At 42.8% G+C, this 27061-nt stretch overlaps 1 protein-coding gene across 2 annotated transcripts in view; it reads left to right on the top strand.

The window, feature by feature from the left end:
* The first annotated feature begins 224 nt into the window (after window positions 1-224).
* LOC308126009 (anoctamin-9-like) overlaps window positions 225-27061 on the top strand; it is a 47324-nt gene continuing 20487 nt past the window's right edge. For both annotated transcript variants that reach the window (XR_013936412.1, XM_080490083.1), the window contains exons 1-11: window positions 225-362; window positions 1254-1319; window positions 11778-11900; window positions 11987-12126; window positions 15394-15443; window positions 17568-17626; window positions 20043-20122; window positions 21478-21612; window positions 22672-22765; window positions 26476-26536; window positions 26628-26710. Coding sequence is in view for 1 of the 2 variants with exons in the window: in XM_080490083.1 (XP_080346209.1) it covers window positions 342-362; window positions 1254-1319; window positions 11778-11900; window positions 11987-12126; window positions 15394-15443; window positions 17568-17626; window positions 20043-20122; window positions 21478-21612; window positions 22672-22765; window positions 26476-26536; window positions 26628-26710 (912 nt within the window). In the remaining variant the exon portion in view is untranslated. The remainder of the gene's footprint in view (window positions 363-1253; window positions 1320-11777; window positions 11901-11986; window positions 12127-15393; window positions 15444-17567; window positions 17627-20042; window positions 20123-21477; window positions 21613-22671; window positions 22766-26475; window positions 26537-26627; window positions 26711-27061) is intronic.

The following is a 27061-nucleotide window of genomic DNA, read 5'->3' on the forward strand; positions in this document are numbered from 1 at the left end:
TGCTTCCACCTGTGTTTCTGTACGTGCGCACTATGGAATTGAATCCTCGCGGCGCCATAATCCACAAAACCTGCAACCAACTGACACCAGAGAACAGAGAAGCAGTTGTGACTCTTCCTATCTTTACTGTGGACTCTGAACGCAGCGTTCCTCGTGACGTCAGACAATACAGGTGAGCGGGCGCACCCAATCCTGCACGTACCTGCATGCCCTGCAGCTTACCTGTAAACATGCGGAAGTTATCCAGGAGCAAAGTTTGACTCGGAGAAGCCAGGTAGTGTGTTGTTTTGGATGGAGGGACTTTAGTTTTACCGCCAGCAGAACTCCCACCTCACCTCAGCATGGAGCCCCGGGCCATGGAGGTAAGCAGCCCTTTCTTTACTCCCATTGGCCTTCGGACAGGCCACACACAAAACTCACTATTAAGTAGTAATATATGTTTATCCAACAACTCCACCACACTTCAAAACCACTTTCCTTTGTTCGTCTCCCCCAAACATTCACAAGCCTCATTTATTTTCCTCCACCATCGATGTGCTGCTCGCTGACCACACATAAGCAGTGGTTGGATTTATGAAATACAACAAAGTTCAACAAAGTGTTGTACTACTCCAAATCAGTGATCGTTAATACCTCTTGTTTATCGATCACCTGATTTTCCTCATATCAGATAGATGATAGGCCATGTTGGGCACGCCATGTTTAAAAAGTAAAGTTATTAGTTGCTTCTACTAAATAGACAATAACATTAAATTAACCATTGTGTTACTTGAAAACAAGGGTAATACAATAGTTACTGTTGGTGGAGCTTAGGAGACGGATAGATTGATAGAATTCCCAGTTTTCCACAGACTAATTGCCTGGATGTTATTTAGAGAGCTAACTAAGTCAAAGTGTTATTTGTGTCAAATCGTGACATTAGAATTAAAAAGCTACTTCTTTACAGCAATTTTTAAAACTTAGCTTATTTAGCTTTCAGATTTATATTTTTTAAAAATTCCACATTTTCTATTGAGAATGTAATTGAACTTTAGTGATGCTCTGTTTCTGCAGCTCAAAACATACATACACCCCCCAACATCCCTGCAGACACCAACACATTAATAACAATATAACATTGAATATTCATATTAAGAATTAGGTGAAATAGTTGTTGAATTGATTAATTGCTCACTCCTCCCTGTGATCCCCGAGGTAAATATCAAAGGTTGTAGTGTTCAGTGGTGTGAAGTTGATTATTCTGTGTGTGTCAGGAAGACATTGAGTTGTGCCACAGGCCAGAAGGCCGTTCCTGTGCTGAGCCTCTTCTTCCACAAATGGTGAGTAATCGCTCAACTCTCTTGCCCTCACAAGTGGTTTCCGTTCCAAATGGATAATGGTGTGCAGACATGAAACGTGAAATATATCTTCATTGACCCCTCAGTATATGATCACATCACAAAAAAAGCTCCATCGTCGGTGAGCGTACGGGATGTGTACAGTGTCTGTTGCACTGAGAATCTTTCTGTCCAGTCATCTTTCTATGATCCGTTCATTTGGGTTTTATTCCGTTAGACCAGGGGTGAGCATTCCTGGTCCTGGAGGGCCGCAGTCCTACACGGTTTCTATGTGTCCTCCAGTCAACACAGCTGACAGCAATTAATGGCTCCTTATCAAGCTTCCTGCAGAGCCTCATCATGACAACTCAGGTGTGTTTGAGCAGGGAAACATGGGAAACATGCAGGACTGCGGCCCTCGAGGACCAGGAATGCCCACCCCTGCGTTAGACCTTAGTTGAAACTAAAAAAAAAAGACTTACATCTGCTGTGGAAACATTTCACTGAGTGTGTTTCTTGTTCAGGTTCACTGAGCGACTCGTTTGCACTACTGTCCGTATTAAGTACGTGTCCTGATTTTCAATATGTGTTGTTGTTGTGTGCCTGTTAAAGTGTGGTCAATCGTTTTCTTTTTAAAAAGGAGGTTTTTAGGTGACTCCAACGCCATTTGTTATCCCTGATGTATGACTTTCCAAATTAATTCTGTTTTGGGGAAACATAAAATTTGAACATGATTACAGGAGTGAGAAGAAAAACAAAAACCCAAAATGAGCAAACAACGATGTTAACAGTGTTTTTCACACCAGGGGGCGTCTTTCATTCACACTGACTTTTTCCAGGGTGGTCCAGAAATCACATTCCCTGTCGGACTGTAACTACTGAGCACGATGACTGGTGGAGCTTTGTAAAACTCCTCAAATCAAAACCGTGCTTCCTTTTTTGCACATTTGTCCTCTTTGATACACCCCACATTATTATTAGGGTCTGAGCCCGAGCAGAGCGAGACCCTATTGGAACGCAAGAGGTTATTATTATTATTATTATTATTATAATTGGTAGTAGTAGTAGTATTGATAATATTATTATTTTACTTTCTAATGCGACTGCACCAACTGCTGCTAAACGTGCTTTAATCGTGAAAATGTACACACGTCAGAACTGGCGAGCCATTTTGAATTTTATATTCAGCGCGCATGTGTCTGGCAAAATTGGCTCCATAGCGCCCCCTACCTTGGTTTCACATTTGTAACATCTAAAACGGACAACACGTTTCACCCACGTCTAAGAAATTTTGGCCGACGTATGCAGCGCACCGAGCCGCGCAAAAATGTCACTGACACCCAGACTCACCACCACAGAGCGTATGGTTGAAATGCAGGCGAGGTTGTGAACAACATAGGTGGGTGACATCAACAGTGGGTCGGGGACCAACGTGAACGTTGCTGCTGCTGTCTGGGAAAAGCTGTGAGCCTCCGTTCTGTGTGACACAGTGGAAACCTTCTCATTCTGAACCGCAGCGTCCAGCTCTTCCTCTCCTGTTATGGAGAAGAGTGTCTGCACTAGGGATGGGAATTGATACGATTTTTCCGATTCCATTTTCGATTCCGTTTAACGATTCAATTCTTTATCGATTCTCTTATCGATTTATTTTTTTTTTTTATTATTATTATTATTATTATTTTTTATATATATATATATTATTATTATTTTTATAAAGGAGAATTAACAGGTAGATTACTAGGGGTGGGAATTGATAAGATTTTATCAATTCTTCTAACAATTCCTGAGTATCGTTTTGAGGGGACAAAAGGTAGTTATACAATCTTCTGCACCAAAAGGAACAATTCAATTTTTTCCTAAGATGAAACTTGAATTATAATTTTTCCTTTAAAAAAGAACAGTCAAATGTGTATTTTCCTTCATCGGATGCCTTCTGGAATTTACACTTTTTCAAATTGTGCGCTGTTGACAAGCGAACCCTCTCTGGGAGGTCGGAGCCTGGAGAGGAATGAGGAAGTGACGTAGCAGGAGGAACGAGTTCTCGCGGTCTGCAGGGAATGCTGTTTTCATATTGTGTTGGTGCTTTTTGTGAAGGGATTTTCAACACAGAATGATCTAATACATAGACATACAGTAGTAGACCTCTAATAAATTGTGTATGTCAACACAGTAGAGATACTCTAGTAGAGCGTTTTATACTGTGATAACTAGGGGCTCACACATATTAGAAGATCTACTAGCATATGTCTACGCTGTCGGCTCGTTGGAGCAGATGTTCACTACACGGGACAGATTGACGGCAGAGTTCATTTATTAAAAGTCCCTCATTAGTAGGAGAGAACACGGAGAGAACATGAAAACTCCACACAGAAAGGCTCCTGCCGGGATTTGCACCGAGACCTTTTTTTGTTTTACCTTGGACCTTGTGGCTGTGAGGCGAGAGGCTGTGGACTCTGTGGATTCAGGACAGGGTGAGTGGAACATGTATTAACGTATCGTATTATTTTGATGTTTATCGTCTCCCACTTTAGACCTTCTTCCTCCATGTTTTCTCCTGGTTGAAGGAGGTCTGCGTCGCACAGTGTGACGTAATGCAACGTACCGCAACGCGACTTGACGTCGTGCTGGAAATGAATCGTTAAGAAGAATCGAACACATATAAGGTTTACGATTCAGATGGAATTGATCAATTGGAACCGGTTCTCAGTCAGAACCAGTTTTCGATGCTCATCCCTAGTCTGCACCTTGTCGGAACACCAGGGGGCAGTGTAGCGTGCCAATGTTTCAATAAGCTGAGTTAAAGCGGGTGCTCTTATTGAAGCAGAAGAGGTGCTGGGTTTTATACTCACAACATTGGAAATGCTGTCATTTGGATCAACCTCGTCATTTTTATCGTGTTAATACCTTCGTTGTTTGACACCTCCAGCTGTACCTCAGAAATACAGCCCTTGTTGGACAACGTTTTTGCCTTGAACAAAGTTTCATGTTTTTCTCTTTCATCAGGTGACATAAAATCCAACAAGTTTTTATGCATTTCCCCGCTGATTTTGTTCTGCTGGACTCAGCTCAGCCTTTCTGTCTGTTGGCTGCCTTTCACATTCAGCAGCACGCGCTTTAGCAGTCAGTTCAACCACCCGATTTTCCGTCTTTATTTCCCGCCGTCAGTGGTGGACACGCCAGAGTTAATGGTGACGTCAGACGACGCTCCGACGTCACCGATGGCAACCAGGAAGTAAACATAAGTTTATGGCAGCCAAAAGTTCAGTACAGAGTCAATGACAAAGGATTGTTTGTGACCCACAACCAATGCATGGGAATTGCACCTATTTCTGATGAGACAAGTGCACACAAATTTCTATATAGCCATTTATTGTGTAGCACTACCTCCTCCTCCTACCTCCTTGCACTGGACACACGTGCTTGTGGTGATTCTCCACTCTGACGTGGCTCTGACAACGCTCAAACGCTGCTCCATGCTGCTCCGTGCTGCTCCGTGCTGCTCCATGCTGCTCCATGCTGCTCCATGCTGCTCCATGCTGCATGCTGCTCCATGCTGCTCCATGCTGCTCCGTGCTGCTCCATACTGCTCCGTGCTGCTCCGTGCTGCTCCATACTACTCCGTGCTGCTCCATGCTGCTCCATGCTGCTCCATGCTGCTCCATGCTGCTCCATGCTGCTCCATGCTGCTCCATGCTGCAGCTCCCGTAACAGTGACTCAGTCCAGATTCCTCCTCCAAACAGCAGCAGCAAATATGCAGCCAAGCACCATTTAAGATGACAAACTAAGTAATCAATTGCTTTCGGAATTGTTAATGAGTAATCAACAATATTTTCTAAGTTATTTCCAGTGATTCATTACTTTCAGTAATCTATTACATACAGTAATTTAATGCTCATGACCAACTGTAAATCCCAACAGCGCTTTCTGACAAACTGTCAAGTCGGCACCAAGTCTCTGTTTGGCTTCAGGTTTGTTTGCAGTTTATTAGCATTTTAGTTCACCATTGTTGATGAAATGTGACGAGATCACTGGACAAGCCACAACAGATAAACCATTGGACATCAGGGACGTTTCCAGCTGATTTCCAATGAAAGGTAAAAGGTCACACGTGGTTCATTCATAAAAAAAGACTCCACAGTCGTTTGGGGACAATGAAAACAGTGAAAGTGATGACACACAAGAACCTTGCCCAAATTTTTATTTCCAAAACAAAAAATATATAAAATAGGAGATACACATCTGAAAATTGCTTGCATACAATGTACACAAAAGTGTATAGTACGATAATAATGGCTTGGATTTATATAGCGATTTTTTTGAGCTGACACAAAGCGCGTACAGAGACCATTACTCATTAACACCAGTCCCACCAGTCCCACCAGTCCCACCAGTGATACCACAGCTGCCCTGGGGCATGCTGATAGAGGCGTGGCTGCCATTTTGCGCCAACGGCCCCTCCGACCAACATCAATTCACCATTCATACCAGGCAATGGTAGACTGTTTTGATAGAGTGGGATTCGAACTGCCAACCTGGCTTTTCGGTTATTGGACGACCGACTCTACCACTGAGCCACGATCGCCCACATAGGGATGGGAACCTTCCACATCTTAACTGATACGGTACCGATCCTCGGTACCTGGGAATCAAGACAAGTACTCAGCGGTGCCAATTGTCAGTACTTTTGTGTGTTTATATGGTAATAAATGTTCATTTGTTTAATAATCTCAAACATTTTCAATTGAACATATTTCTCAACATGTAAACTTTAACAACTATATCAAAACAAACAACTGCTTGTATTGTAATATCGCAGTTGTTTCACAAATTTCTTCAACATGAAAAACCCTGAACTACAACTATGCAGTGTTTTTTCTAAATAATGTTCAAATTAAAACTAACTCCATGTACTCCTATTCCTCACCGAAACGTGGTACAGTTTGATTTTACGTGAATCCGAACTCGGTAGTAGGCTACCGGCGGAATTTGGAGACACTCATCTGTAAGGTTTTCTCCTGACCTCTGCATGTTCCAATCTGCCACAGAGTAATGAAATGGATCTGAACTGATTGAAGTTTACGCAAGTATTTTTTAACAAGTGTTGCAAATACCTGGTATTTTGTACAAATACCGATCGGGCTCCTTCTCTGCTTAAGGCACTGTACTCCGTCACATCTGGCATCTTCTGGGCTAAACCTGGTCTCCGGCTCCTGGTCCAATCACAGTCCATTATTCTTGGTCCAACATTTTTTTTCTCCTCACCCCGTCTGGTCCGTCAGTCTTTTAGATGAAAATGCACTCAAAATTTCCAACGGTATAAAACCTGTGGAAGCGACACTAATTCACTGAGACGGTCGCTACAGGCTAAATGGCTGAATAACACGTGGGTGAAGGCACAAGCTTGAATAGTTCAACACGTCCAAATATCCAAATGAATGAGCCAGAGATCACTCGACACACACTCCAATTTGACAATACGTGCGCTACACGTTCACAAAGGGAGTAGGAAGAAGTGTGATTTCTTTCATCCTACCCCTTTACATCTTTATCATTGGAAATCACACAAAATATATATTTTTTATTTTTCTTAATTTACATCATTGTTGTTTTTTTCCTACACCCAAATAACAAAAACAGTGACGATTTTTACAGAGAAATTATTTCCCCTCCACCAATTGACCACGCAGCAAACACCATAGCCCACGATCCCTTGTTCTCATGGCAAAACCCCGTACCCTGCCAGAATGAGCTCTTTATACATTTTTGAAACTATATTAAATTTGGTAATTGTTTAATCACTGTACATAGATTATTCCATAATTTCACACCACGGATGGTGTTGTCTGGGTGGTGTTGTTTGGGTGGTGTGGACTTTGAGTTTTTAACTGTAACTTTCCCCTGAAGTTATAACTATAGGTACAACCAAAACAATAGAATATCATGAAAATGTTCAATATGTTTTGTCACTCATTCCAGAAAGTCAAACCCATATATGATATAAGCTGAGTGAAATATTTCAAGCCTTTATTTCTACAGACGGTGAAAGCTCAAAGTTCAGTGCTTCAGAAACTTTGAATGTTGTGGAAAAGTTCCGTTTTGGAAAGTAATGGTGTCTCACCCTCATCAGCTAATTAACCTAAAACACCTGCAAAGGTTTCCTGAGCCTTTAAATGGTCTCAGTCCAGGTCAGGAGGCGACACAATCATGGGGAAGACTGCTGACTTGACAGATGTCCAGGAGACAGTCATTGACACCCGCCACAAGGAGGCTCAGCCACAAAAGGTCCTTGGTAAAGAAGCTGGTTGTCCACAGAGTGCTGGATCCAAGCATGTTCAGAGAAAGTTGAGTGGAAGGAAAAAGTGTGGGAGGAAAAGGTGCACCAGCAAAAGGAATGACCACAACCTTGAGAGGATTGTCAAGCAAAATGCATTCAAGAATTTGGGGGAGCTTCCAGTGTTGCCAGATTTGGCGGTTTTCTGCCCAATTGGGCTGTTTTTGTTTATGTCAGGCGGGGAAAAAATACATTGGGCCGGTTATTAAAATTTGGGCTGCTTTTGTCCACAATTAGTGAGTTTTTAATATTGTGAAAACAGCCTCTCTCTCTCTCTCTCTCTCTCTCTCTCTCTCTCTCTCTCTCTCTCTCTCTCTCACCCTAATAAGTAGCCTAAATAAATAATTGAATATATCCTAAATGATTTGATTCATCCATGTATTAGCCAGCTGTTCTGGCTTCCAGTGACTATAAATAGTTCTTCAAGTTCTCAACATTGTTGAAGTTAATGGAAAGACGCTGATTCTGCGTAAAGTTAAGATGATAGTTATGTCACATCAGCTCATTTGCTCTGGGACTGATTTTGGTAACTGTAGCCTGCTTATTCTGTGGCATTTGCTCATTGAATTAAAAACCCAATCAGCTGCTGTGCGGCCAGGTCGTTGTGCGTCTTTCAGCACCACAGGTGTGGAAAGCGGAGAGGAGAAGAAAAAGAGAGAAGGGAGGGAGGGAGGGAGGGAGAGAGAGAGGGAGGGAGGGAGACAGGGAGGGAGAGAGATGCGCTCTGCATGTGCGTAATTTAACTTTGTTTGAAATTGTTTTGCATCTAGTCCTCATACAGGTCATTTGTGATGTAAATAATGAAATACATGAGTCCTACATGGCTTAAAAGTGCACATTTTTACATGCAGGTGGAATTATTACTAATCAGGGCCTGGCGCCAGGATGGTTCATTTTGCAGTTTGTGTAGCCTATGGTTGATTTACTGCACTCTTGTTGGTTGTAATTTGCAAAAACCTATTTATCTATCATTCAATTGTGGTTATTTGATGCAGATATGAAGCTCTGGGTGTGTTTTATTTTGCATGTGTTATGATTTTGTGGGTTTGCGCAGGTGTCTGGCAACTCCGTGGTTTGGGCTGGTTTTTATTAGAACGGGCGGGTTCTAAGACATGATTGGGCTGGAAACTGTCAATGTGATCTGGCAACACTGGGAGCTTCACAAGGAGTGGACTGAGGCTGGAGTCAGGACATCAGGAGCCAGAATGTACAGACCAATCCTAGACATGGGGTACAAATGTCGCATTCCTCATGTCGAGACACTCCTGAACAAGAGACAACATCAGAAGCGTCTTACCTGGACTGTGGAGAAAAAGAACTGGACTGTTGTTTTCAGATGGAAGTAAATTTTGCATATTATTTGTAAATCAAGGTCCCAGAGTCTGGAGGAAGAGTGGAGAGGCTCAGAATCCAGGTTGCTTGAAGTCCAGTGTGAAGTTTCCTCAGTCTGTGATGATTTGTGCTGCCATGTCCTCTGCTGCTGTCGCTCCACTGGGTTTTATGAAGTCCACAGTCAACGCAGCCGTCTAGCAGGAAACTTCAGAGCACCTAATGCTTCCTTCTCCTGACAAGCTTTATGGAGATGCTGATTTCATTTCACTTCTTTCTTCGGATCCTTTTCTTATTTATCTCATTCAAGGCGAGTCCCTGACTACCTAGGGTCCCAGACCCTTCGCGTTCCAAACGCGTATAGTCCCTGACTATCTTCGGCGTCCTACACCGGCGGTCCCAGACCAACCTGTTCCCTGAACAGGATTTCCTAAAAATTTATGGCACCCTCCGCTTGTACGGGAGTCCTGATTTAGCCAAATGATTCTAGTTTTCAGACGCTTATTTTCCAGCCCTATGTGTGTAATTGTGATTCAACATTACATGTGACCTCCTCTGTCCACCCAAACGACAGACAGACTTAGGTCTGGCAGAAATTTAGAAAAAGTTTTCTGCTTACCTTAAATTAGGAGCTCCTTGTCGTTGGGTGGAAGAAAGAGGATTTCTAAAATTAAAGCCGAACATCAGAATTATTTAAAACCAAGAAGGATCCCGGGTTTCGGCACCTGTCTAAACTGAAGGGACTATTTGGTTGGTCATCTTGATATAAGAAGTATGATGCCTAAATGCTGTGTGGTTCAAATATGGTTTTTCAGGGGGACTCACAGAGACATGGCTATCTCGTTGCTCACCTGAGGCTGTTATTAACATGCCTGGGTATAATGTATTCAGAAAGGACAGAGACCAAGGAAGGGGAGGTGGAGTGTTAATGTATGTTAAGAGCACTCTTAAATGCACAATGATTGAATTACCCAGTGAAATTACTTTGGAATGTGTCAGGGTACATACAGTATATCACTCTCTCCTGCAATGTCTTTTAATATAGTATGTATATATCGAAAACCGAGTGCAAAAGTAGTTTTTTTTTCGAATAGCTTGAACTTCTCCTTAATCACTGTGACGCAACCAAAGAAATTATTTTAATAGGGGATTTTAATGTTAATTGGTCTGACAAAAGAATTTGAAAATCTCAAACAAATAGCTAACTATTTTACTTTAACTCGAATGATAAATAATCCTACAAGAAATAACAAATAATTCTGAAACAAATTAATTTGTTATTCACAAACCGCTCAATAAGAATGATCAAAACATATAATTTTATTGAGACATTAAAGGTTCAGTGTGAAGCTGATGCGGCAGCACGTGAAGCTCAAGTTTTGGAAATGACAGACTTACAATTATATGATGAAGTGAAAGATGAAGAGCAGGAAGACAAAATGCAACATACTCCTGATTTTGTCCATCCATCCATCCATTGTCTCCCGCTTATCCGGGTCACGGGGGGTGGCAGTCCAAGGACCGTCACCCAGATCACATTGCACCAATTAAGAACCTTTCCTGCAGGTGGTGAGCCCACGGGAAGGTGACGCCCGGCGTGGGACATGAACCCTCTACCTTGAGATTGTCAGTCTCATGCTCTACCAACTGAGCTCGCCGGGGGCTCGTGATTATGTCCAAGCTCAAAATGCTCAAAAACAAAGTTCTCTTCCTCCTCTTGATCAAGTTGAAAACCAATCACACAACAGCCATAAGTATGAGCCTGAAATACATGAGACATTGTCACAAAGAGACTGTGACGAAAACGAGTATACATACAAGGCTATTGTAACTAAAGTGAAAAAGGAGAATAAAAGGACATATGATACAAAATCAGACAGAGACACGTATCAAAACATCCAGGCTTATACCCCCAGACATTTTAATGTGCATGCTCCGCCTTTTTCTCCACGTAAGCAGACTGCTGCCATAGACCCCTTGGCGCAGTATTTAGCCAGACGAGATCTCACAAACTCAGGGCTGTACCAGTTTGATGATAGACCTGAGAACTACCGCGCATGGTACGCGTCATTTACAAGTACAACCAGTGACATTAATCTAAATGACTCGGCTGGCATTGATGCGTGGAAGACTCTTGGTCTTGGAGTGGTGCATCTTGCGTGTTCTTTACGTTGTTCAGGTCTCTCTTCCTGGTTAGGATCATGTCCAGTTGGTGCCAGTGTTTGGATCTTGGATGACACCAGAGTACTTTAAGTCGGTCCTTGTGTTCAAAAAAGGTGTTTGTTACTACGAGGTTGTGGAAGGAGCACAGCTCGAGGAGTCTTTGACCATTCTCGTTCATCCTCCCAATCCCATGATGTCCGATGACTGAGGGCCAGGCTTCACAGACCGCACCCGCATACATACATACATACATACATACATACATACATACATACATACATACATACATACATACATACATACATACATACATAAAATTACAGTTAGATTTTGCTCTTGGTGACACCAGATTTATTTGTAACTATGGGTTTCTTTGCCCTGAATTCGGACTGAAGGCTCTTGAAGGAACATTTTTCTGCACTGTACTTCATTCATACCAGCAAGCGGCGCTGTGGCACCACAGTCATTTGTAGGACTACATTGTTGGCACTGATAGGAATATTTTTGGTTTCTTGTTTAATCAATGGTGCAGTTACATCTCGACATGGAAAACAAATGTGACTTATCCATGAGTGAGACATATCCACTGGAAAATAGAGTACCTATCATGTGTTTTCTTTGCTTTATCCTTGGGCAGCTTCCCCAGAGGACATACGACTACGTACTGGTGGCTGAGAAGCTTGATGACGACCAGGACCAGAAGGCTCAGAGACAGAACGCTTTCCTCCAGCAGTTAGAAAAGAAAAACATCAAAATCACAGTAAGTTTCTTCAAACCAATCCAAGTTAAAATCATTGTGTAATAACAATTGAGCAATTACCTACTGACATGTCTGTTGGTTGTCAGAGAATCACACATGAAGACAAAGTGTTCTTCGGCTTGCGAGCTCCCCAAGAGATGTTTGACAACTACCAGTACCTGCTGAAGGTCTCTGACTCGTGCAACTGGTGTGGAGACCATAACGGAGAAGTAACTCAAGCGAACAGGTCTCTTTCTCTGTCACACACACACACACACACACACACACACACACACACACACACACACACACACACACACACACACACACACACACACACACACACACACACACACACACACACACACACACACACACACACACACACACACACACACACACACACACACCAGGATTCCATTCCTTCTATGGAAATTCCAATTTGTGCAGTTATTCTAAACTTAGCTCTGCTAGTTACCAAACTTTCTGTATGTCAGTATTTTTACAGCGATATTGCAAAATAAAAAAGCATTATTGTGGCAATTGTGTTTGAAAATGAACTCAAAACACACACAGACACACGGCATCTTTCAGGCTCTCCTTCTGTGTCTGTGGCTCCGCCTGTCACCTCTGTGTCTGGAGCTGCCTAGAGAGGTGAGGCAGCGCACCTGATGTGAATCAGGTGCGCTGCCTCACCTCTCTGCCACATATCCCCACTGCCAGATTTTGGCCCCCGGTCTTGTCCCCGCCCTCCTGGACTTGGCCGTCGTCTCTGCTCACTGGCTTGACTCCACCTTCCTGGACTCGGCCGTTGCCTCCGCCCACCGGCTCGTCTCCACCCTCCTGGACTCGGCTGTCGCCTCCGCCCTCTGGCTCGAAACTGCCCTCCAGGGCTCGGCCTCCGCCCTCTGGCTCGAAACTGCCCTCCAGGGCTCGGCCTCCGCCCTCTGGCTCGAAACTGCCCTCCAGGGCTCGGCCTCCGCCCTCTGGCTCGTCTCTGCCCTCCAGGACTCAGCCTCCGCCGCCGCCCTCTGGCTTGTCTCCGCCTTCCTGGACTCTGCCACCACCTCCGCCCGTTGGCTGGACTCCTGCCTGGTGTGCACCGGGAGCGCCTCCGTGCCGTCCTGTCGAGGACCTGCCTTTTTCCGATGAGCCAGGACTGGAGCCGGAACCGGAGCCGGAGCCGGAGCCGGAGCCGGAGCCGGAGCCGGGACCAGATGGCTCTCCTCTATGGTGCAGGGAACGACCATGCCGCACTCGCTGCCCACACCTCCTGCCCTTCCGGGTAACGGGACGCCACCACCAGCACGGGGTTAGAATGGTCCTCCAGCGCACCCCCCCCCCCCCCCCACCGGGACAGCAGCAACTCTAGCAGGTGGCCCTGCCTCCCCTTTTGCAGCAGGAGCGCCTCTATCAGCTGCTGGTCCTGCTCAGCCTGCTCCCACTGCAGCCGGGTGGTGTCAATGAGCAGCTGAGCCAACATGTCCTCTGCTGTCTTCTAGATGGCCGCTGCTGCCGGGGCACTCCTCCATGCTCTGTAGGCCTGACAAGAAGCCAGTGCGGCAGTGAAGCTTGCCACCCTCGGGTCCACCCACAGGGGCACCATTCTTTTATTAAATTAAATGAAAACAAACAGAAAACACACACAGACACACAACCTCTTCAGGCTGTCCTCCTGTGTCTGTGTCTCCGCCTGTCACTCTGAGGGTGCGTCTGAATAGTCCCTCCTATCTCTTTTCCCATCTCTTTTTCTTTAACCCCCGGAAGTGCTTGAGTGGCGGCCATGATAAGGAATGATTGAATTCTCTATAAACTAAGGAAAGGAGACTCAAGCTTCCTTTATAACCCCATTGAGCATAGGAAACACTGCCGCATCCTTTACCAAAGGTGACGAAATTATGCTGCCCCACAATTCTTTGCGGTGACAACATTTAAAGGGACCCACTCACCCAACCGTTCAGGGAAACTCACAATGACTCAACAATGATCATGTTAGATTCCCAATGCAATAATATGCCCTAAACAACATTAAATAATGTAAAACCCATATCCCAACTATGAATGTTATGTGGATGTTTTAAAACAAACTTTTTTAGCAGCCTATTCTCAGTTTGCATTGGTTATTTATTCACCTGGCAGCCGTTTCACTTTTGTTCCTTGCAGCCTGGAGCCTCTTTCCCTTTCATTTCAATTCTAACCTGTGATATTTGAGATTATAGCAGTAGTTAAAGACACAGGGGAAAGTGTTGGAAATGCGCTTTTTGTAGTCCATTTATAGTTTTTTCACCATGGCTGATGTCACTAACCTGCGCCGCCATCAGATTATTAAGTCACCTACTGAAAGTGCAGTCCGACGGTCACAACGTGATCTCCTTTCCCTAAAGCCTTTAGGAAGCCTCCTAACACCTTTCCTTAACCCTGTGACGTCATCCACGGGGTTAAGGAAAAGTAGATAGGAAAGGAGACAGGAGGGACTATTTGGATGCACCCTGAGTCTCTGGGCGGCTCCTCCTTTATGGGCAGAGGTGATTAAGCACCTGATGGGCATCAGGTAATCCGTTTCAATTACAAGTTACCTGTCAAAAAAAGGAATCAGTAACTTACTCTAAGTACTAATATAAAAAAAGTAACGTACCAGAGTACTTTTAGTTACTTTTGGATTACTCCACCAGCAAACATAAAAACTAAAGACAAGAAAGAATAGAATGCGTCATCTGCTCAGTGTATTGACAAATCTTATACACAGCATACACAAATTGCTGTGTATAAGATTGCTCTCTCTCTCTCTCTCTCTCTCTCTCTCTCTGTCTCTCTCTCTCTCTCTCTCTCTCTCTCTCTCTCTCTCTCTCTCTCTCTCTCTCTCTCTCTCTCTCTCTCTCTCTCTCTCTCTCTCTCTCTCTCTCATTCGTTGGTTTTAATGTTGTTTGTTTTTTTTTCCAGACTAAATATAAATGTTTGAGAGGCTGTATCTGGCAGCATAAATCACTGATTGATCATAACTGAACAACCCACTGGACCCGCTACTGAGTCAATGAGCACACTTAAAAAAATTAATTATGGCGCGTTTAGCCCCAATTAATACTTAAGACATGAGATCTTCTAAACGTATTGGGAATGGCTTACTACCATCCACACTAGTAATTGTACTGGCAGGTTACTGACAGGTTAGCGAGCTAATAAAACGAGTTGACAGAGTCCAGGTGTGTATCAGAACAAGTGAGCAGGTTGTTTCCTGGAGATGTTTCATCAGGTTAGATGTTGACAGCACTTTGTCGGCTGGGAGGCATCATTTGCATTGTGCAGAGAGGTTAACAGCCTCTTTTTTATGTACTGTGATGGATTACAGTTAAAAAAAATTTGCATCCTAATTACGTAACGCCATTACATGTAGTCCATTACTCCCCAACCCTGGGTGCGCTGCCTCACCTCTCTGCCACAATTTTATTACCACATTGATTTCAGTGTAATGGGGGCAGGAGATCAGCAACAATTAAACTTCATATTCTTCTTTCAGGATCCGAATTGTTCACTTCATACTTCATCAGACCTTCATCAACACAGGAGGTGAGTGTGATTACCTGAATAAAGTGACATGAACTCATTTTATGCTTCCGCCACATTTTTCCACAAGCAGGAACAACATTTGATAATGTGATAATCTTTCCCAAGGGACATATTTTGATGGCTAGAAAAATAAATCACTACAACCAAATAGTGTAGGAGGAGTTCAACATTTAACAGAGAATTTGACAGTTAAGGCGAAATGGCAGACTTCCTGTTAGTTTTAGACTTTGTGTGTCTTGATGTGCTTCATATCCCAAACAATGTCAAGGACCAGATCACAAAGTCTAAGGCCATGGGATGTGAAAATATAATTCCTGAAAACTTCCTCTGACCAATAGGTGGCACCATGACCATGAATGAACTTCAGCATATGGATGTGTTCATGGCAGCACTGTGATGGCGTGTGAAGTTTCAGGCAGATTGCAGCATGTAGAGCAGAGTTACACATCGCTCCCTGTTTCATGGCGAACCATCAGATATTCATTGGAGCGCCATGACCACGCCATTTGAGATTATCATTTTATTTTGATGTGTTTTCATCATGAAGGCCAGATTTCAGATCTCTAGGATTTCCCCCTCAGGAGGATTGTTGTTTCACGCATAACGCAAAATGGCGGACCTCCTGTTGGGTTAGGAGTATGGGTGTTAAGACACTTTTGTGTGGCGTGACGTGCTGCATATATCTAACATATTTCTTGGAAACGTGTAAAACGTGTTGCCCGTAGTAGGTGTTTCAAATGCCAAAACAATGGGGGCGCTATTGAGCCATGTTGTCAGACACATGCGCAATGACCATCAAATATGAAATGTTTCCCCACTTCTGAAGTGTGTGGAAATGTTTACAATGGTTTGAGCTGGTTTAGGCCATCAGAAATGCAGCAGGTTGTGTAGTACGAGAAAGTAAAATAATAATAATAATAATAATACTGTGATCAGATGTGGACTCATGTAACGTGTAAAGATTGAGGGAGATTGGACCATACACACACACATATCCATACCCCTGTTTGCGGCATACTTCAACAAACGTACATCTGTCCTATCATTTTGAACTTTTTTTTATTACTCATACTGACCATCGCCAAAAAGACTTATGTTTATGTTGCAAAGATAAAGGCAAATTATCCATAAATTAATGGTGAAATCAACTTGCTGATCATGCAAACTCAGAAAAACCAACAACACTGTCCTGTTTTTCATTCCTTTGTGTCTATCATCATCATCGCTCTTACATATATACATACATACATACATACATACATAAAATGACCCCCATGATGATCACTGATTCTCGGGGGATAGAGAGAGAATCTTGAGCGAAGGTTATGTTTTTGTCGATGTGCATTTATTTATTGGTTTGTATGTCATTTACCAACGTTTCACAAAAAACGACTTGAATTTCATGAAATTTTCGGGGATGATTTGTCTTCATCCATGAATGATTCCATTAAAGTTTGAGAGCTATTGGGTCAAAGGTGAAATTCTAGGTCAAAATGTAAAAAAAAAAATATTTACGTCCTAACGTGGTCAGTTTTAATCTGATTGATGTCAAAACAATGCCAAAATGTTCTGTTTTAATTCCCTATCCTCTGACATGCCACATGGTGCAGTGATGTCATTACCCTGGTTAGCGGTTGGGGTCAAAGGTCAGGGGAGGTCAAATGGAAATTGTAAAATGTTTGTACATCAGTGTAAAACAGTGACAACATGAAGAGATTCAAACAACCATGACAAATGATGGAAGCCATGGTGTGGTGGCTCAATTAACCTTGTAATCAATTGGTTTCCATGGTGACAAATGTGGCTTTGGCGAAGGTATGCACTCGACCAAGTGCCCAACTGTCTTTTTGACTCCCGGTCGGGACTCCTGATCTGGACTCTAGATAGTTGACGATTTGAAGGTGTACTAAACTTGGCCGTATTCCTTGATAGAAGAACCACACCATCCAAAGTGTCGTCCCTCCTCAGCAGAGCAGGTTTTCCCCAAAACACTCTTGCTATGCAATCACAGGTTCAGATAAAGCAGTGAGTGAATCTGATAAACGTGTTTAAACATAAAAATGTGATATGGGGAAATAAATTGACCATCTTTCAGTTTTGACCATTTTTATCTGAATTTGACAGAGAACCTAAAGGAACTGCTGGTGAAGGATGTATTTGAAACCATGTTCTGCCCTCATGAGGTGAGTTTCAATTTTATTTATGTATTTTTTAGTGGGATGATTTACAACCTAATATCAAGGAAGTTTTACTTAAAGACTAGTGCTGTATAGAAAATAGTCTTAAAACTTCTGTATGATACTAATAATTAACACTGAATTGTACCTGTTTAGTCTAAACTTTATATAATAAAAGTGCAACTTGTTTTTTTTGTTTTTTTATTTTATTGGGGAATTTGTCCTTTCTAAATTGACAATATTTGCACAACTCTAAAAACAGTCACAGGCAAATAAAACTGATAGTTTCACTTTTGATAGCTGTCCTCTATGCAATATCTTAAACTTTATTCATAATCCGCTGGTCTGTTGGCACTATTCCAAAGATGGCTGAATAGGCGTTGGGTTCAGTTGAAGATTTAAGAATAGTGCCTCTGAGAGGGTTCAGAAAACTGCTGAACCCATTATTACATTTTAAAGGCAACCTCCATCAGACTGCCGTGTAAACGTGATGGGACCCAACGGGTTCAGGCCCAAGAGCCTAGAAGACACTGTTGTTAGACATAAACATGGACACCACGCCGGTCAGCACCAGGGTTGCCAGCTGTGACTCACTGTTTATAGCCTAAACAACATAAAACCCACACACCTCAATAAAAACCTTTGTCCTCAACCTCATCAGGGATGAGCTTATTTCTCCCACACAGCGAATCAATGCAATAATGCCCGATATGAAGGTGATCACAACACTGCGATGCCTGGCCACAGGGAAGCTGCAGCGGTGTACTGGTGATGACTGGGGTCTGTCCCAACCCTCGGTCAGCAGAGTGATCAGTTTGACCATTACGGTCCTTTCACAGCCCAACATTGGTCGTAAATCACAGGAATTGGTGACGCCTGCGTCCGCGTCCACCATTAATATTGAATACATTAAGTGGTAAAAATAACCAGCGTGGACAGAAAGGGTAACAATAATCACATCAATATAATAATCAGCATGTGAACGAGGCAAGTTCAATCATTTTTAAGCTGTGTACAAATTAAATAAGATTTTCTAAGTTTCATCATCATTGACAAAGTAATTTTTGTGATTGCACATTTTTAATACAGCAGAAGATATTTGATGGGTTAATTTTACTCTCCATTTATTACAAAGAACACAGAGTGCTTTGTTCTGTCTTCCTTTCTCTGACAACCAATCAGCTTTCAGCAGACTGCATCATACATAGCAACGGGGTCAACCACTCCTCCTCACTAAGATAAAAGTTCCCGTCAACTCCTCGCTCAGAGTTACTCTTAGACACTTCCTGAATCACTTTTAAGCTAAGATTCCTTGCTAGGAAAGTTAGGAGCTCTCTGAGAGACTCTGAGACGCTTCGTGAATACGAGCACAGGTCTTTTCCACAAAGCGAAGGTATTGTCTAACCTCGGTGGGGCAAAAAGATGATTGTGACAGATGGGGTCCAGGTGAGAGAAATCTGTTTAGAACCAAGTGGTTTCGAAATTGTGATTACATGATCACACAAATATTACTAAATCTTGTTCATTCCGAACAAGATATAAGAAATGCCTCCACTTAAAAATTTATGATGAAATGGTGAACACAAGCGAAGTTAAAGCTGCAAGCAGCGTTGGACGGGACCTCGATCCCTGGCCCGTCGGGGTCGGCCCAATCGCGGTTTCTGGCCCCTTTAAATGTTATTCGCCTGAAAATCACAAAGGATACTCCCCAGGTGTCCCTGACCTGGACTCTGGTCTTATCTCACATGCTACTCTGCTAAGCTAACTAGCTTAGCATTAGCATTAAAAAGCATGCCATCTCCTGCTCCTCCTCCTCCTCCTCTTCCTGCTCCTCCTCCAGATCATCCCTCCTCCTTCCCCTCCTGCTCCTCCTCCCACTCCTCCTCTTGCTCTGTTCTCCTCCTCCATTGCTATAATAACCTTGAAATTGACACTTTAAAGTTTTTCTTTGTGTTCAGTGTCTGTAATGAAATTCTCTATATTTTTACAAGATCAAACAGTTCCTGAAAATCAAGTAAATTTTAATGTAACATTCTGGTGCAAAATACAATGAAATGTCAAAATAAATTTGTATAAATCCTTTAAAACTTCCTTGCTTGGTGGGACCAGATTTTTAAAGTACAGTATTTCCAACTATAATCCCTCCACCACACGATCTCCTTCCAGAGGATCCTTCCAGAGAAACAACTTTGTAACCCAAGTTATGCCAACAGCATAAGTAGTTTCACAACTGATTTCATGTCTGACAAACGTAACTAGAAACAATCGCTCAGCTTGTTTAACTGTTTTTCCTTTCTTTTTTTGGGACGAGGTATTTGCATGCATCTTTATCATAATAATTGTAAGGTCATCCTAAACTGCCAGTTATGTTGCACCAAAGATAAACTATTTTGTTTACATTTTAATTTCTCGTCATTCACAGAGAAAAAAGCAGAAAGAACTGAAGAAGAATTGGGCTCGGTGGTCAGCACTTTTTACTGGACAACCAGTCAACGATGTCAAGTAAGTCTGTCTGGTCTGGTCTGGTCTGGTCTGGTCTGGTCTTGTCTTGTCTTGTCTTGTCTTGTCTTGTCTTGTCTTGTCTTGTCTGGTCTGGTCTGGTCTGGTCTGGTCTGGTCTGGTCTGGTCTGGTCTGGTCTGGTCTGGTCTGGTCTGGTCTTGTCTTGTCTTGTCTTGTCTTGTCTTGTCTTGTCTTGTCTTGTCTTGTCTTGTCTTGTCTTGTCTTGTCTTGTCTTGTCTTGTCTTGTCTGGTCTGGTCTGGTCTGGTCTGGTCTGGTCTGGTCTGGTCCACATCTAAAGCAAAGAAGTGTAATAGTAAAGTGAAACATGATTATCCAACATTGAGCGTTGAATCTTCATTTTACCCAATATCTTCAGAGACATTCTCACAATTCTATTTTGAATTCTATGTCTAAAGCTGTCTAATGCAAGGTTCTGGATCGTTCTGGTTTACGATCTGATGAAGAAGATGATATTATGAAGATGGTATATTAACTTTAGGAATGGTTTTAATTATTGAGTGCCTTCTTCTTTATACAGGTGCATCTCAATGAATCAGAATATCCATGAAAACTTGATTTATGTGAGTGATTCAATTCAAAAGAAGCAACTTGATACATTATGTAGATTCATTCCACACGCAAGGATCAATCCATTCGATTTTGGGACTTTAACGGCTAACTGTTTCTGAATAAATCCCCAAAAACTGTGAACAAATGTCCCATTTATCTCCTTTCATCTCATCACACTACAGTAAATGTTCTAGTAATAACGACACTAATACATCCCCCAGAAAACCTTGCAGCTTCTCCATAACCTGGTAGCTGAGCTGTTACCATAGTGACAACCTAACCTACCTAGTTGGCTTCGATATGAGCTAACAGCTATCATGCTAGCGATGCTACCTCGGTTCTGCAAACAAATATGGCGTTGGCGAAGGTCTGCGCTCTACCGAGAGACGCTCTAGTTATTTTTGATATTGATGATTGTTGCTTACAGTGAATGAAATTTCCAGTATCTCAGAAAATGTGAATACTATGAAAAAGTCCAATATTGTTGACTCATCAAGTCACAGTCTAGTCAGCTAATTTACCCAAAATTCCGACAGAGCGATATGGAGGATCATCCACAGGCAAATCATGAATGAGCTGTGTCTCAAAGACACTGGGACTATATCTAATAAGCATCTTGGATTGTAGATGTGACAACAGGAAGAAAACACTGAGGGAGCCTTCAGTACATTAATGTTTTCCTTCTTGTTTCGCTGTCATAAAAGGTGAGAACAGAAAGGTGAGGTTTTGTAATCACTGCTAGGCTGACATACCTCTGTTGTTTGCCTTTTCATTTCCATCCTGTAGGTATTACTTTGGGGAGAAGATTGCGCTGTACTACTTGTGGCTGGGATGGTACACAAAACTCCTGGTTCCAGCTGCTGCTTTGGGAGTTGTAGTGTTCCTGTATGGACTTGCATTTTTTAACACCAACCCACTGATGTAAGTCAGCCGTGTGTGTGCGTGTGTGCGTGTGCGTGTGCGTGTGCGTGCGTGCGTGCGTGCGTGTGTGCGTGTGTGCGTGTGTGTGTGTGTAAAAGTTAAAAACCTTTGTAATGTATGAACATCCTCATAACAAGAGCCAAAGACCTTGTGTTAAATCCAGTTCTCTGCACGTACCAATGGCCAGTCTAGACCTCCCAGCAGAAATACAAAGCCCTCCAGTAAAATCCACATTAGTGGAAAAAACTTTTAACAAAAGAGGTAAACTTGAGGTTGCTCCTGCTACTAACGACACCAGGACTTAAGAGTCTGACACAATTCTGCAAAGCCATGACTGCCAATGATGTCATAGCACCACTTTCGTGCTCAGACCTCAGACCGACAGCCAACAGAATGGCACCATGATGAGAACACAGGACTTTAGCTCGCACATATAAGCACAGTTATTACCACACAAGGAAAGCGATATTTTCTTGGTTTGCATACCTCTCTCCATTTGACCTGGAGTTGATTGGTTGCTATTGGATGGTTAGTAGATGTTCTTCATGCTTCACTCAGGCAAAGCCTCTGCATGCTAACTAACAATCCTCTATCTAAATTGGCACACTGAGCCTGATAAAACAAAAATAGAGATGAATTTTTTTAAAAACTCAAAAGATTCATGAGGACTTGAACCTAAAATAGAATAGAATAGAATGCCTTTCATTGGCAACCTAAAATCCAACCACAGGTGATAATGCCGGCATACGACTGATCAAGACTTGTTGAGCACTTTCTTTTGAAAGTAGGTGGGATCCCAGAGAACTAAAATAAAAGCCCCAGTTAATATTTCTAATATTTGTTAACGATTCTGGACATGTAGATTGATCTTAACAGCAAACAGTACCAGCGTTCAATGGGAGGGCGCCTACATGACATGGAACCCCTACATTTACAGAGTGAGATGACATTTCCAACATAGCTGGGACAGATTTATTTTGGAAAGAGATTATAACCTGGCGACAGCTAATTCATTATCTGAACTTTGTTTTTGTTTGTGTGTTTGTGCATGGGACCCAGCAAAGAAGTGTGTCAGTCCAACATCATAATGTGTCCTCGCTGTGACAAGAGCTGTAAAGTGTGGAAACTGTCAGACACCTGCTCCTATGCAAAGGTAAAACATCAAATAACTCACCTGTTCTTCACTAATAAAGCTTTTGCATTTTGAAGATCAGTATATTTTGGTCCGACGGTAACTCTTTTCAGATGTAGTGATGTGCCAATATGATGCATTCAATAGTTTTCACTTGGTTTGTGATAAACAACAGTCATGTAATTGTTGGAAACCTTTTGTGACTAAAAATGTGGCTTTCATTCTACAGCATAATAATTGGGATAAAGAAGTACCTCTTTGTGTTATTCAGCCTCCTCAAGCACACATTACCATATTTTCCAGACTATTGAGCGCACCTGAATATAGGCCACACCCGCAAAATTTAAAAAGGAAAAAAGTAGATATATAGGCCATACTTGACTATAAGCTGCAAGTGTCTACGTTGTAATGGCGGGAATTTCACTGCGGGATTGTTCATATTTTCATCAGAGAGAGAGAGAGAGAGAGAGAGAGAGAGAGAGAGAGAGAGAGAGAGAGAGAGAGAGAGAGAGAGAGAGAGAGAGAGAGAGAGAGAGAGAGAGAGAGAGAGAGAGAGAGAGAGAGAGAGAGAGAGAGAGAGAGAGAGAGAGAGAGAGAGAGAGAGAGAGAGAGAGAGAGAGAGAGAGAGAGAGAGAGAGAGAGAGAGAGAGAGAGAGAGAGAGAGAGAGAGAGAGAGAGAGAGAGAGAGAGAGAGAGAGAATCACAGAGGGTTTTATCCATTATGCGAACTATACCGCGGCTTTCAGGCGGGCATCGTTATACAACCCCTGGCAAAAATGATGGAATCAGCAGTCTTGGAGGTTGTTCATTCAGTCGTTTAAGTTTGTAGAAAAAAAAAGCAGATGACAGACATGCCACAAAACGAAAGTCATTTAAAATGGCAACTTCCTGGCTTTAAGATGCACTAAAAGAAATCAAGAAAAGAAAATTGTGGTAGTCAATAACAATTGCTTTTTTCGATCAAGCAGAGGGTAAAAATGATTGTTATTGACTACCACAATTTTTTTTCTACAAAATTAAATAACTGAATGAACAACCTCCAAGACTGGTGATTCCATCATTTTTTGCCAGGGGTTGTACAAGCCTACTTTTCTATCCCACTGAGCCAAAACTTTAGGTATGAATTTCCAGGACATTGCATGGATGTCTTGTCTGGAAGTCATATGAACATCAATGAAAACAATAAAAAGTGCAACTCCACCGGGTGTTGGCTGATTGTGAATCTGAGGAGGTAGATTTCTCAGCCATGGAGAGCAGCAGGGTGGCGTTACGTGATGCACCTGAACGCATAAATCATATCCGTCAGCCACTGGAGTTCTGGACCACGGAAAGCAGTACAAGTTGAGGTCACGAAGAGCAGAAATATCGCTTTTAGGGCAAGTTTTGTAGAAAATGAGGCGCTGAAAACAGCATGTATCTACCTGTGGAAATAGAATCTGGTGGCATGAAGCCCGTTAACCCGTAAAAATCCATAAATGAGCCGCGTCATTGTATGAGCCGCAGGGTTCGAAGCGTGTGAAGAAAGTAGCGACTTATATATATATAAATTACGGTAGTTACTGTTGTTTGTAACAAACCAAACCAGGTCAAAGTGTGTTGTAAATTCAGCCAGTTCTGAATAACTTAACTGTGTAAAGACCTTTTCTCAATAGAAGTAGATGTACTGCAGTCGTCAGACAATGAGGTGTCTATTTTCTTTCTCCTCTGCAGTGGTATGATCAGTATATTGGAAATTTTTTCAGGGGCACTGAGAGATTTTCAATGTCGTAACTACAAAATAAGGCACAGTTAATTGTACCTGCTTTTTAAATACATTATTTTCCTTGTAAGTAATTAATGGACATTAAAGTGTGAGAATCCCAGCATCATTTTTCTGTGATTGGTTTCGTCTGCTGGTGATCACTGTGATTACTACTGGTTAACAGCAAGATGTCTGCCACCTGTTGCGTCCACTCCAGATTGTATTCTCTCTTTTTGCTATATTTAAACTGGTTTTCATCACTTTTGGTCTCTTTCTTCCCAGTGTGTTGGTGAGCACTTTCCTCCGCTCTTTCCTTTTTCAATCATGCATTATGGTCAACGGACCACCTTTCCACTTTGTACAGCAGTTACCGACCCGCGGTTCGCGAGCTGCATGCAGCTCTTTGCCTCTCAGTGTGCAGCTCTAAGATCCATTAACTGAGGGGCTGTCCACACGAGAACGCCAGTTCACATAAACGAGCCGTTTTTGGCTGATCATCCGCAGGAGACGGCGTTTTAGAAGCCCGGAAACGTTTTTTTCTTGAACACGGGTCCCAGAGTGGGGAAATTCTAAAACCTGGGCTCAGCTGTGAGGTGTCGATGGCAAAGACGATCATCTGTGGAAAAACGATGATGTCATCACCCCCCTCACCCCGGTCTGTGATGTCATCTAATAACCACAACAATCGTGGGCTACATGCTCCAGGTGAGCTGCAGAAGCTACTGACGCTAGCAGCAGGAGGAGCTTGTCCATAGACCTATGTAACTCGGATATAGAAGTCTAAGAGCAGGGAGTCTACATCTAAATTTCTATGTGCTCTGTCTTCTGCGTTTTTGGTGTCTGCTACCAGCTCATTCTGTCCAAAGTCTCCGTCTTTGCAGCAGCAGAAACAACATTGTTCTCTATGAGCAGCCGCTGTGACTCGAGTGCAGGGACCGTCTGCAAATTACAAACCGCTGCAACAGTGAAGACAGAAACCACCGAAATACCTGATAACGTGACTGGTATTCACCGTGTCACCAGAATCACTGCAGCTTCACTTGATCACACTGCAACACTTGGTCTGTTACTGATATATGGTTTGGAGTGTCTGTCTTCACTGTTGCAGTGGTTTTACAGTTTTCAGACGGTCCCTGAACATCAGTGTGGCTGAGGGAGAAATTATTCCTGTTAATGCTGTAAATCCACACCTTGTGACTGTTGTCTAACTTTTCCACATGGAGACATGTCGTACATTATCTATGTATTTTCACTTTATGTCGTTTCGTGTTTGGGTGAGAAGGATATTGTTTGTGAGCCCACATGATGCGCTTCTTTGTAGTACCACCGTCAGTTTTGTGACTGGTTGGCCTCCCTGTCCTTGTATATGTCCCGATGACTGGCCAGCTTGTTCCCACGAGGGAAAAACAGACTGTCACCCTGAAGCTGGCAAAACTCTGCAACAGCTTGGAACCTCCCAGAGGAGGAATAAAACCCCTGCGACATGCCGAGGGCGAACATTGCAACAACTGAGAAAACAGAAGAGGAGTTTCCAGCAGTGTTGCCCATCGCTAGTTGTGGGGAATGCAACATGAATGAGCTGACAGCACTGACCCAGAGTCAGAGGGAGTACCGGGAGTCTTATTTAATGTGCTTCACTGAAACATGGCTGCACTACAACATTCCTGAAGAGAATGCTACCATCGGACAGTTTTAAGACGGTCTGGGCTGATTGCGATTGCACTGACAGTGGTACGAGGTAGAGGGTGTGGGCTCGCCATGCTCATTACTGATCGCTGGCGTAATCCCACTCATATTACATCAAAGAAGAGATCTGCACCCCGGACACTGAACTGCCTGCAACACCATCCTGAGGGTCTTCATTTTGACTCCACTCTGATTTAGCGGTCTTGAGTTGGGACTTGAATGCAAAGACTTGAGACTTGCTTTAGACTTGGAAAGCAGTGACTTGGCCACAACATTGATATATGCTGTGTTTGCATCAAAACAGGCCAGCCACCTGTTTGACAACGAGGGGACCGTGGCTTTTGCTATGTTTATGGCAATTTGGGGTGAGTCTCTCATCAGCTGTGTATTGGAGCTCAACTACTGTTGGCTGTAAACGGAATTGTTGTATTGGATGTATTTTCTCTGACTTTTCAGCCACACTGTTCCTTGAGCTTTGGAAGAGACACAGAGCCAGACACGTTTCAAAATGGAAAGTCTACGACTGGTGTGAGGAGGAGGTACAGTCTTCTTTTTCTCTAACAGGCCGTGTTGTGTCACTGACTTGATGAAAATATGAATCTGAATGTACATAACTCAAAGTTATCCCTTTTAGTAATGTACATTTTGTGGTGAGATGTCTTTTTGAATGTTGATTCACACAAGCTCAGTTCAGTGAATTATACACACAAAGTTGGGCAAATGTTTCACGTAAACTCAGGAATAAAAACGATGTGAACTGTATATAGTGTTGGAAGGAACATTGTTTGGCCATGTCCCTTTTATGAGTGACAGCATGTTTACCTTATCTCTTTTAAATTCTCACTTACAAATGAAAATGTTCAAAATTAAGACTTTCAACACTTGTTTGA

The sequence above is a fragment of the Lipophrys pholis genome, assembly GCF_963383615.2.
Source record: "Lipophrys pholis genome assembly, chromosome: 2".
Classification (NCBI taxonomy): domain Eukaryota; kingdom Metazoa; phylum Chordata; class Actinopteri; order Blenniiformes; family Blenniidae; genus Lipophrys; species Lipophrys pholis.